The 13,485-nt window shown below is 30.7% G+C and overlaps 1 protein-coding gene across 4 annotated transcripts in view; it reads left to right on the top strand.

The window, feature by feature from the left end:
* The window catches only part of LOC110102417, a 28,574-nt gene extending 27,659 nt beyond the window's left edge, over positions 1–915 (top strand). Inside the window, exons 2-3 of one of the 4 annotated variants that reach the window (XM_020830752.2) lie at positions 282–349; positions 442–915. In XM_020830752.2, coding sequence (XP_020686411.1) covers positions 282–349; positions 442–562 — 189 coding nt within the window. In that variant the 3' untranslated portion in view covers positions 563–915. Of the gene's footprint in view, positions 1–281; positions 350–435 lie in introns of all 4 variants that reach the window. The other 3 variants (XM_020830751.2, XM_020830750.2, XM_020830753.2) reach the window with 3 other exon arrangements.
* The last annotated feature ends 12,570 nt before the right edge of the window (positions 916–13,485 follow it).

Here is a 13,485-nt window from a genome sequence, read left to right as displayed (position 1 = left end):
CAAAAAGTGTATACCATTTATGTCATACAACCTATTTCTTTGCACCGTTTCAGTTTTAGGCTTCGTTTGGGACGGCTTTCTTACTGCTTCTTAATTTTTATACTAAAAAGTCGCTTTAAGAAGCAGCAAGAAAGCCGTCCTTAACGAAGCCTTAATTTGCAGAACAGAAAATCTATTATATTCGGTTACTGTAAATACTTTCTAAACGTGAATGCAAATAACACTAAAAACCGAATTTACCAGATATACATATTCTGGATTACAATCTTTTTTACATTCAGGCATGCACTGGAAACATCAATGGGGAGAGGGCCAAAGAATCTGATTCTCATATTCAAATTCCTAGAAGGTAAGCAAGCTTTCAAATGCTCAAGAGAATCACAAGATTTTCAGTTCTATAACAATTTCTTTTGTTTTTTTTTTTTTTGTAAAAAGTAGCAGTATCTCCCTTCATTGCAGGCCAAAGCCAAAGTTCTTTAGATCTCCCAGGTTACCTGTGAAAAAATCCTCACTCTTACGCCTGCAAGTTATTACCAAAAGCCATAAACAAGGCACTCATTAAGACAAGCCATGATCAAATTAATGGTTTTGGGAGGTTTGAGCTTCCATCTCCCACAATTTGGGGTTTTTTGAGTTGGATTTTTTTCCTGCTTCAAGTTGAAGCTCTAAATCATTATTCGAGATGATGTGGGGGATCGAAGATTCGCTCGGCAAGTGTTCGCCAAGGGAAAAGACATGAACTTGATCATGATAGTCATCAACATTTTCTTTCTTTTGAATCTTCTTCAGGACAGAACTTTGAAGGATTTTTTGTTCATTATTGGTTGGTTGCCTGCTGTTTTGAGAACAATTATACTCTTTTAAGGAGCTAAAATGGTTAGAAGAAAAGAAACCTTCAATTACTATTGCTGAATCTTCATTTATTGCACCTTGATGAAACTGATTGGATCAATTAATTCAAACAGAGAGCTGACCAATGCTCCTGTCAATCTTATGCTTGGCACCAAGAAATTGAACCCCTATTGTTTTGTTCAGCCAATCTGATGCATTAATATAATCCTCAGGCTCTTTTGGCTTCGTTTGGAATGGCTTTTTTTTTCTATTTTTTAAAAACTTTTTAGTAAAAAAATAAAGTTTTTATATTATAAAACTACGTTAAGAATCAGTAAGAAAGTTGTCCCAAATGTAGCATTTATCTTATACTGAAAATAATAGAGATTTTACATTCATAGCATAGTTTTTATTTACATAGATTGCCAATAATGGGATAAATTATTTTGTGGAGATCAGATGCAGAATGTCGTATGGAGACCAATCAGAATACGTCATGTCAGCGGTATCGAGCCGCGATATTAAGCGGTATCGAGCATAGAGCTGACGTGTGCATTATGTTTGGTCTCCGGATAACGTTTGACATTCACACCGAATAATTAATCAAATACTGGATACGACATAAAATATTAATTTAAACATGATGTGAAAATTTCATATTAGGGATAGATTTATGTGTATTTATTTGGTATAACTTTTTTATTATTTTCTAAATCAGCTTTTTAGTATAAATTTTTTTATTATAATAATGTTTTAGAAATTTGTCCAAAATGAACCTTGACCACCACCACCACAACAACAACAACAACAACAACATCAAGTCTTTGTTCCACTACATGGGATCGGCTGCATGAATCTTTTTTCGTCATTGTGTCATGTTAAATGTAAAATTCTCATTTAAATCTAATAAAGAAAGATCATTTCTAATATTTTCTAACAAAGTCTTTTTAGGTCTACCTCTACCTTTCTTAACATGAGTCAAATCTAATACCTCAACTTTCCTAATCGAGTCATCGGAAGGCCTCCGTTTAATGTGACCAAACCATCTAAGGCGACTCTCTAATCTTGACCATGTGGATAAAAAATTGGGTCTCTATGAGTCAATTTAAAAATAATAATTTTATTATACAATTTCAAAAAAACATTTAAATTATATTAAAAATATGTTTTTATGGGTTATCGAGCTCATTAATTAGTCAATTAGTTATATGTTAAGCCTGATTGATACTTCGACTTAACTGTTTTGTGTTGATTGAGTTCGGATCGAGATTTTTGATATATATATCAAATAGGTAAAGTTAGTCGGTTATATTTTGACTCATTGTTCTTATTTTGGATTTCAAGCGACCTGTAAATTTAAAATAGTTTAATTAGAAACTCAATGATGTATTTTCAGTGAACAAGCCCAGGCCCACTGGGCTTGCATAATGAAATTACTAAAAGCGAAAAATTCGTCCTTTAATGGCCCACTCCTTCAATCATGCACCGTTGTGAAAGGCCCACAAGTCTTTGTCGTACGTCAAGATTGCTGTTTTTATAAATAGAGACAAAATAAGGGCCGGCACACATTTAATATTTTTTAATTTAATTATTTAAAAAAATTGAAACAGGTTAAATATGTTATATATATATATATATATATATATATATAACTCATTTACATGTGAAATTATAAAAAAAAGTAAATTCTTTGCATGATAAAGGCCTTAAATTTTGAAAAATTAGCAGAGAAATAAGAAGCAACTTTATATTACAAAAGTATGATATATATTATAATGATAATAAAAAAATCAAATATTGAAGAAGAGAATATTGTTTTCTCATCTGATGGGATTAGTGAATTCTAACTAATGATTTAATCCTCATTTGAGTGCATTTGAAAAATAGAGTAAATGAAATGGAGAAGGAAAAGAAATAGGAGAAGAAGAGTGAGGATCAATTTAATATGTTTGGTCTGAGCATGAAAGATAGGATTTTTGGCAAGTGTTCATGCCAAAACATTGTCGCAATAAAATAGTGTCGGTTAATCGATTGGAAAACCTAATTATTTAAATTTTTACCTGTGCATAATAATATATGTTATAATTGTAGCTAAAGTTATATTTTCATCCTCAGTAGATTAATATATAATAGTGGTTTGTTTTCTCACACACCAAAAAACAAGAATATTACTTAGCACAGTATCTAGTTACTTATTTTCGATCCAAAATATCAGTTGAATTTTTCGAGTCAGAATAGGATCTTAGCTATAGATAATCTTACTAAGTAGGAAGTCTATAATGTATTGTGCCTTTGATATAACGATAAAGACATTTGAGAATTTGAAAAAGATCATTGAGCAAATTATGCATATGCTAAAATATTTTATCTATAAAAAATGCAAAATCAATTTTGGTGATGGTTAGATACTACGATGAACCTATAATAAGCCTATATAATTATGGATTTGCAATAATTGCATCGAGCTCTACTCATGGGAAAGAGGTTTGTAAAAGAGAGGAGGTTGGACTGGCTTACTATTTTGCATACCAAAATGGCTTAAGAAATCTAATACATAGGTTGTTTGATGTAGGTGCAGTCTAATGGAAGTTAAAATTGGGTTGATGCAGGTAAATATTGACATGACTTTCAATTTAAGAAGTTAAAAATGTTGTTATAGATTTATAAGTTATTTATTGCGTAGTGTCATTTTCTATCAATAGGATATCATCAATATATATTAAAATTATATATAAAAATATTGCTAAGATTATGAAGTAAGAGGGAAAGATCATCATCTCCCCTCACAAAATTGAGTACATGAAGGTGTGAAGTCAATTTGGCAAATCACTATCGTGGTGCTTGTTTTAGATCATAAACAACCTTATTAATATGACACACATAATTTGGATATTGTGAATCTTGAAATGCTTGCAGCCACCACTTACATACAATCTTAGATAAATTGCTATATAAAAATGCATTTTATACATCTAATTGAAAGTAGACCAATGTACATTATGAGTAATTGCAATAAATTTTGAATGGTAAATAACTTAGCAAAATGATTGAAAAAGTCCAGCAATTAAGAGAAATCTAGTCCCCTAGCTTTCTAATATGAAAAGAAGAAGATAAACTAATTCTTTAAGAAATACCAATATCATGAATAGACCTCCCCATAAACCAAGGATCCCAATACAAAGAAAGAGTGCTGTTGGAAAAAATATTAAAATGAATTTTACTTTTAATCTCCCTAGCAATAGAAGAACTATTCTTCCAAAACACGGAAATAGAAAGTGACCAAGGATTCAAAAAAGAAATGTACTTAAACTTAATCCAAAATCCTTGAAGACCCATATCATTAATTATTCTCCAAATAAGAGAGCAGTTATAAGAAAAATTGAGCACTTCTGGATAAAAAATACAAAGCCCACCAACATCTCTAGGCTTACAAGCTTTATTCCAAGAAATGATATGAATCTTTATACTAGTAGGATCACCATGAAAAAGAAAATTAAAGCACACCTTCCTAATGAATTTAAAATAGTATTTTGGCATAGCAATTCCTCAGATCCAATAAGAAATAACATTAGAAATAGTAAAGTTTAGGAATTGAACCTACTAGTAAAAGAAATAAAGTTAGCTTCCCAACCAGTGAAGAGAATCATAATATAATTAAAAAGGGGTTGAAAATAAAACATTTTAAGATTCTTACCAAAAAGGGGAAAACCCAAATGTTTAATGGATATGAAGAAATTATAATTCCAAGAATAAAACTGATAGCCACTTCTAAATGATAATCTTTTGAAGTAACTAGAGAACTTTTATCCATATTAATAAACAGACCAGAGACAGAAGAGAAGTAATCTAGAATCTTATTAAGGTTATGAGCATTTCCTGATAAAGCTTTCCCAAAATGAGCAGGTCGTCCGTATAGAGAAGATGAGACATAGAATTATTTTTTCCTTAATCCCTTCAAAGCAATAAGTGTGAGAACAATCATCCAAGATATTAGAGAGGGCATCCATAATAATATAGAATAGATAAGGAGAAAGTGGGCAAACTTGCTGAAGACACGAATAAGGACTAAAAAATATGTACATAGAACCATTAAGAATAATAAAAAAATAAACATCCTCTATGTAACCTTTAATCTAAGAAATGAAAGTATTAGGAAAACCTTTTTGAGTCAGCCTAAAAAATAAAAAAAATTTACACACCAAATTGAAAGCCTTATGAATATTTAATTTGAAAGTCTGAATATGTAGTTGGACCTAAAGCAATTGTCCCAAGGCTAACCAAGAGTGGGGGGTGGTGGTGGTGGCGAATTGGTAATTTAAAAATCTCTTGGAAAGTTTGAAAACTGATTTAGGTTTTTAATCACAATGATAAAATTTTATAAAAATATTTTTAACCATAATAAGTAAATGTGTAGAAAATAAAGAACAGTAAAAGTTAAGATAAAGGAACACAAAATTTTATAGTGGATCGGTCCAATTAGAACTACATCCACTACCTGAAGACTCTCTCTTAAGGTATTGCATTATATCAAGGTGACTATTCTTTTGCTCCCATAGTAAGGCGGAGAAGCCCTTATAATTATTGCACATCTAGACCCAAGTACTGTGATTTTGATGATAACAAACATTATTATTCCTTGACTACAACCATTCATACATATCTATATTATGTACCCAACTCACTAACCTTTCAGGTCCATAAGTTCGCTTGAAGTTTCTATCAGCTCAAGATCAAGTAGACTAGGATTAAATTAGTATATATTTTTTATTTCAATGCATAAGGCTGTAAGTGAACCCTACATTCGACAAGCTACTCCTTACTCAGTTTGATTAAAGCTCATTTATGATAATTTAATTAACTAAACAAACAAACTTCAATAATATTTTAAATACTCAATTCTTAAATAAACAAGCTTGATCACTAATCTATTCAGCTCGTTTATAATCATGAACAACATCATTTAAAGCTCGTGAATAAGCTTGACATTAGGCTCGATAAGAAGCTCAATAAAAGCTCGATTCATGTACAAGAGACATTTCACATTTGTCCATATTTACTAGATTATTTATTTAAAATATCATAAATAAATTTATGATGAATCATAGATCACTTGTTCGTGAACGAGCTCATTTGGTATTTAAAAACAAATCACTAAATATGTTCATGAATATGCTTAGTTTAATTATTTGTTAGGAGGCTCGATAAAGTTCATTTGTTAAGTTAATGAACATATAGAAGTAGAGCTCATTTATAGTTCGTTAAGGCTTGTTTGTTTAAAGCTCGATAAGAACTAAATGAACTGAACATGAACCAAGCATGAACTTAACATGAACATAAATAATAAAGCATGAATTAAATATGAACCAAACTTGAACAAGATGATAATAAATGAACATAAATATGACTAATCACATACTTGGCTCAGCTTAGTTAGTTTGCAGAACTATTAATGCATTTTTTTATCTTTTCTTGAGTAAAGTATACTTTGGTGGATCTTGAAGCTAAGTAACATTGCACACACAAACTTAGGGGGAGAAATTTTGTGATTTAGTGTTTTTTATGTTTTTGATCATATTGTACATAATGACTTTATATCATCCTGGATGATTAGTCAAAAAATAAAACCCTAATTTGGGCATCTAGGTCATGTAAACTTGCTTAAGCAAATCATCCTAGATGATATTCCCATCGTCTTGGACGATATGCTCAAATTAAAGATACTTAACCATCAAACTCATTTAGGAAAGATTTTATTTTTAGAATTTTGTTCTAATCATCCAGGATGATCCCATATTATCCTAGAAGATTCATTACAATCATGCCTAAATTAGTTAAGTGATTTTAAGAAAATAATTAAGGTTAGATTAATTAATTATATTATTATGGTGGATTACAAGATTGTCCTGGATGATCTATATGAAAAACCTTAGTTCTCTCTTGAATCTCCTGGAGGTCCCAAACTATCTACTAGACGATAATCACTAGTTTTGAACTAATCATACAGGATGATCTAAGCATTATCTTAGAGGATTAGTTATATTTTAATATCATCCAAATTTATCTCTTGGATGTCCTAAACTATTTGTTGGACGATAATATATGATTTTGAACTAATTGTATGGGATGATATCCACATCATCCTGAATGATTAAAATAAACATTATGTTCTAATCGTACAATAGACCTAGATCATCCTGGTTAAAAGATCTAAATTATCTAATCGTACAGGATGATATGTTGATCGTCCTAGATGATCTTTGATGGCAAGTTGAAAATGAGAGAAATTTTTAAGGCCTTCTTTATAAGATCTCTTATTTGCTAATGAGAGGTTCTTTTGCTATTGTCCTGACCTGAGAGAGCTTAGAGAAGGAGAGGGAGAGCTACGGAGAGAGAGAGGGGATCTTGTGAGGGGGAGCTTATGAGGTGTTCAGAAAAGGTTGCTATAAGTAAGGATTCAAGTCATCTTCTTCAATCATCATCCCTAGTTTCTTGATGGCTCTAGGGAGTTCATCATCTGCCTAGATCATTGTTCTATTCCTACTCCAGGAGGAAGCAAAAGGAGTTGGGTCTTGCTTCAGGAGGAAGAAAAAGAATTTTTGGTTTTTTTCCTCATCGGATCGATGAAAAAGATTTTGTAGGCTTCTCCACCTTGGTATGGAAGAAAAAGGAGAGTTACTATAGTTTTAGTGAAATACATAGAGGATAGGCTCTAGGGATTGGATATAGGTCAAGTTTACCAAATCACTATAAAATCTGATGTATTCTTTCTATTTTATTCTGGCACTTTATTTTTTGTATTTTAATTTTTGTGGTTGATTATATGGTTAAAATCTCTTATATATTTTATTAATTGTTTTCACATCAAAGGTTAATTGTGTTTATTTTAAAATATTCAAAATGGTTTTAAAAAGATTTTTCTTTTTTTAAATAATTTTTAAAAACTACCAATTCACCCCCCTCTTGGTTAGCCTAGGGCTAGTTCATAAGGGCTTAACAATCCTAACGAACTTTCAATAATTACCTTCTCTTCCACCAATCCCAAGTTTAATAGAGTACCATCATCCTTTCTCACCCTCATGGTGATGGAAGAGAACCAGCAACCTTTTATACCCTCCTGGTGTCGCTAAAGTGCCAGCATCCTTTCATACTCTCTTGGTGTTAGTAGAGAACCGTCGTTTGTTTACACCCTCCTGGTGTCATCAAAGTATCAGATCTCCTTTTAAAATCTTCTTTCAAGAGTCTTTAAGAAAGTAGTAAAGAACTTCGAAGAACAAGTATGAGATCCTCACCGTTGGGTAACCTTGTGAATCCCCTCATAAATTCCTTTTAAGGGATCTCTCACTCATCAATCCCAAGACACTCTCCCAAACACTCTCCTAGTTTACTCTTAAAAGAAATTCATGGTAGGAGTTCTGTAGGCAGTCAATTTTTAGGACCTTATTTAGAAAGGACAAGAAAAACTACCTAGTAAACTAAAATTTTCAATTTGACTATCTTGGATCGTATAATATAATCATACTTTATATGTATGAATATTTTAAAAAATCATTGTACTATCTTCTATGAAATGATTTCATACTCTAGTTGTTGTATGTATAAAATAAAATTATACTATATGAATAGTATAAAATTGAATAAGTTCATCCGGTACGATTTCATATGAACCCATTTCATACTCTGATCGTCTCTACGAACCCCTCATCATATATTATGAAATGTTTTATTCAAATCATGATTCTTATGGTACAAACATGGATGAGCCCATTTCAAACTATGGATGTCATCTGTAAAATATTTATTTCATAAAGTATGAACAGTTCAAAAAATTTACATGTTCGTACGGGATGAACTGGTAAGTACCCATTTCATACTATGGACATCATTTGTTCGAAACTCATTTTATGTAGTATGATTAGTTTAGAAAATGTCAAGTTCATTTAGGATGAACTAGTATGTATCAATTTCATAGTGTGGACGTCATATCTACGAACCAATGTGTGTACAGTACAAATAGTTCAAGAAAAATATCTAAGAAATGATTCAATTAACACTTTTTGGAGGAATATAAAAGTCAAATCATCCAGTATAATTTAAGAATCATACATCACGATTAGTTTAAAAAATATAAGTTTTGACTCGCTCCCCCAGTGTGTGTGTGCACTATTTTCCAATTATAATCACACTATTTTAGACTCAAGAAAAATAAAAATACAGACTTCAATTACATGAAATCCTAATCTAATATATCTTGAAGTCTTCAATAATCTGGAGTATAATTTCCCTGAAACATTAGTACACACAAATAACACGAACATAAAAAAAAATGACACAAATAATTTTTTTCCAATATATGTTAGGAGAATCTTAATCAACACAATAATATTTTGGTATCATCAAAAACTGACATGAAATAAAAGCATATACTTAAAAACTAAGTCACAACAATCTCTCCTTTTTTTAAGATGACAAAATAATTATTATTTGAGTAAACAATTAAATCTATTTTTCTCCTAAGTTTCCCCTAAATAAATGACCAATTTAAAATAAAGGGTTTCTATGAAAATAAAAACATAAATAAAAAATTAAAAAGAAACAAAATAAAAACAAAAACAACATGAATAAAACATACACACACAAACACAATACATACAACACATACATCAACAAATATACATCAAATAATCAAAGACATCAAATAATAACTAATGACTCCCCCTTTTGACAACAATAAAAATGGAAGTACATAATGAAATGAAAAGTTTCTATAGATAAATCAAAGTAGTTGATAAAGAAGAAGATTTTAAACTAATTGTAATTACAAGAGTAACTTCCTATTGCTAAAAAGAAAAAAAATGAAATTTTAAATCAAATAACAACTAAGATAAGAAAATTCAACCAAGTTCACTATTCATTCTAGATAAATTAAATAAAAATGATTATTGCAAAAATGAAAAAAATAAAGATTAATTAATTACTAATTCAATAGTGAAGATGATTGTCGATTATATGGATTTAGACTAGAGATAGAATGATAACGGAAAGACAGTATGAATTTTTTAATTTGCGACATTGCTCATCTTTTCAATTGTTTGTGGCACAATTGTGCGTCTTTTCTACTTGGGCTTATTTTATTCTTCTTTTCACTTTGGAAATATTGCGTGCCTTTTCAATTTTTGCATGCTTTGTGCATTCTTTTTATTTTTATTTTTTTGTCTTTTCAATATCAATAATCTTAATTCAAAGTATAATAATAACAAAAAAAAAACACATTGAAAAAGAAAATAAAATAAATAAGAAATCTACTTTGCAATAATTATATATAAATAATACTTGTATATACTAACTGAAATTGATCTCCTAATCTACATCTAGTTATAATTTTAATTTAAATTTTAAAAGATTAAATCTTTCAAGGAAATTAATTTGTAGAATAAAATAATTCAAAATTCCATTCAAGAGATCAACCATAAATGATTTGTCTAAGGAAAAATAAACATTTCAAGAGTGAAATTTCAATGCATGTCAACATAATATTCCATCATTTCATTTATCATTTTAGAACACATACAAACACATATTTCCATTTAATATCATACCAAATAACATCATCCTAGAAATGCAAAAATAACAAATAAAATATTAAAAAATGAAATAATTAAAATCATAGGAAAACATCTCAACAATAAACACATAAACTCATCATAACTACATTGATGTTAACCGATTCAAATTGCCCTTGGATCCAACCCATATCCTCATTATATCTAGTATTATACTGATTCAAGTGATTCTCAATTTGATAAAAGCATTGATCAAAATGAGTTTCCATTCTATCGAAGCACTGGACTATCTCTTGGTAGAAATTCTAGTCAGGTCCATGTGTAGGTGTAGGTGTTGGAGCTGGGGCTCCTTTTTCTCCCTCAGAATTTTCTCCCTTTGAACTTTGATCATGAATAAAGAGTTCCCAAAAAGAGGCATCAGTGAAGAAAATGGGAAGTTCAGTGGGTGGATAAAGATGGATTAGGTTGTACTTTTTATCTAAGACATAGGAAACTAAGTATCCTAAAGCCACATTTGTCTTCCTTTTATTGTGAGAATGTCCAATATCAGAAAGTTTTTATATGTAATCCATGATAAGTTGGGCTTCATCAAAAGGAGTTTTAGTCATAATCAAGTAAGTGATAGTGGACAAAAGAGGAGTAAAGTCTATGCATTTACTTGCTTTGAGAATGATAGAGGTTCTTAAGACATGCTGGATAATATGGGAATTTTGATTAAGATTGTATACAAGAGATAGATGGCTAACTTGGGCAATACCTTTAAGAGTTTGATTTATTTATTACCAGTCAAAATCAACTATAGAGGTTCAAGTGTGTGCTCTAAATCCTTGGGTTCTTAGGTGAAGGAAGTTACCTAGATATTCCTTAGTGATCTCTACACGCTGCTTAAAGACAAAAGAGGTAATCATAGTGTCATCTTGGTTTACCTTCATATTTTCAAGGAAGATTTGGAAGTTTTCATGATGGTAGGCATAAATCAGGGTAAGGATGAAGGAAAACTAGGTTGAGGCAAATAGGGGAATGATAAAAAAAAATTGATATCACTCTGAATGAGAAGTCAGGAAGGGATAATTTTGGTAACAAAATACCTATCAAAGGTTTCCTTATTCTCTTTGGAACGAAAGTTGCATCCCTGTCGGATCTAGAGGTTGAGCCCTTAGAAGTGCTAGTTCATTTGCTACTGTTTGCCATTCCTAAGATTTGGACACGATAAGGTTTGGAAACAAATGAGAAAGTGAATAAGAAACTTATCTAAGACTCTTCTATTTAAAGAAAAACAACCTATAGTACATTAAAAAATATGGATCATATGCACGATTCCAAAATCATACATGACAAAAAAAGTTTCGTACATATGATCAGAAATGGTAAAAACTAAAATAGCTTTTTGTAAAACGCCATTTCCTAGGTGTTATTTCTTACAAAGTTTTTGACCAACTGATCATATAGACGAATACCTGTTAATTCGGGACAATCAAAAAATTAAAGATCATTTTATGACTGTTAGGTTCGTCAACAAGAAAAATTGATAATAGGATCATACAGACAAAATGCGATTTCATATATACGATCTAACAAAAAAAATTGAATGTTTGTAAAACTATCCCCAATAGTACAGACGAAATAACATAATTCATACAGATGATGATTACATCGTGTATTAAAAAATTCAATAAAATACTCAGTTTTGTGTGCTCAACTCAAGAAACCACCATGTACATGCTATATAAATCGTATAGTAAGAAAAATTTTTGTACAGTACAAAAAAAAAACACTTAAAATAAGACATAATAAATATAAAAACTTTTCAAAACCAAGCACTTAAGATCCTATGACATGATACCAGTAAAACTAAAAATATAAAGCACAAAACTAATGAAAGAAAAATAAATAAAAAGTAAACAAAACAAAATAAAAACAAATAAAGAAAATAAACAAACACATATTAAGAACAAATCAAGTTTGTTTAAGATTACCCGAAATGGCTAACTCTCGTGCTCTGGAAATTCTGAGTGCAATCTTGGTAATCTATGTTCCTCTTTGTGATTTCCTCTGTAGCTTTCAGATCTTGCATTTGATTTCAATTTTATGGCCTCAATCTTCTCTTCCTCTGAGGCCTTGATGCCTTAGGTCGTGCTCCGCTCCTGATGGAGGCGGGTCCATCCTCTGCAGTACCTGATGCTTGGGGTGTTCCACCATCAACACCGATTGCTCACTCAAAAGGTTTGTTGAATAATGGTGAATCTGGTTCTAGGTCTTATTAATTCTGTGATATGTTGGCAGGTTCTTCCTCCACGAAGGATCCTACCTTCTCATTCACTAAATTGGTGGTAAGAGGCTATCATGCGATTTTGATGTGCGATGATGACATCATCAAACTTGCTTATCCTTATCAGTTTACACTTATGGGTCAGTTCTCTGTTCGTCGGCAGAACCTTGATGAAATAAGAATTTTTTTTTTGGAAGTTGAAATTATCTGGTAACTTCTTTATCGGTTTGCTTGATGCAAGACATGTTTCTATTTAGTTATCCAATGATTATGATTATAGTATGGTATTTTCTAGGAAAGCTTACTACATTCTAAACTATTAAATGAGATTTTATTTAAATGGACTCTATTTTTTTATGTTAAAGAAGAATGTCCTATTATTCTGATATGGATTTTATTTCCTAATTTATGTTTATATTTTTTTAACTCTCATGTTCTTCATTCTTTTGGTTCTATCTTTGGTAGATTACTCCAAACGGATCAAGCCATCGCCTCTATTTTGAGGCCTTTGATTGCTCGGATACTAATTGAGCTTGATATCACCAAGAAGCATCCTAAAGAGGTTTGGGTTTGTTCGAAAAAGGCTGTGTATTTACTAAAAGTTATGTTTGAAAAGGTTTCATATTTTTGTTTACATTATAAAATTCATGTGCATTCGAGTAATGATTTCTTTGTTTCTCACCCAAAACTTAAGAAGAACAAAAAGATCTCCAAAACTATGGTTGAACTAATCGATGGTGAATCGGTTGTGCAGGCAGGTCTTATTATTCAGAAAGATAAGAGTCATACCTTATAATTGGAAGATTCTAAAGCTTGTGAAGATGA

Source organism: Dendrobium catenatum, unplaced genomic scaffold (genome assembly GCF_001605985.2).
Source record: "Dendrobium catenatum unplaced genomic scaffold, ASM160598v2 fragScaff_scaffold_1374, whole genome shotgun sequence".
Lineage (NCBI taxonomy): Eukaryota > Viridiplantae > Streptophyta > Magnoliopsida > Asparagales > Orchidaceae > Dendrobium > Dendrobium catenatum.
This window is presented reverse-complemented; position numbering and strand designations above follow the sequence as displayed.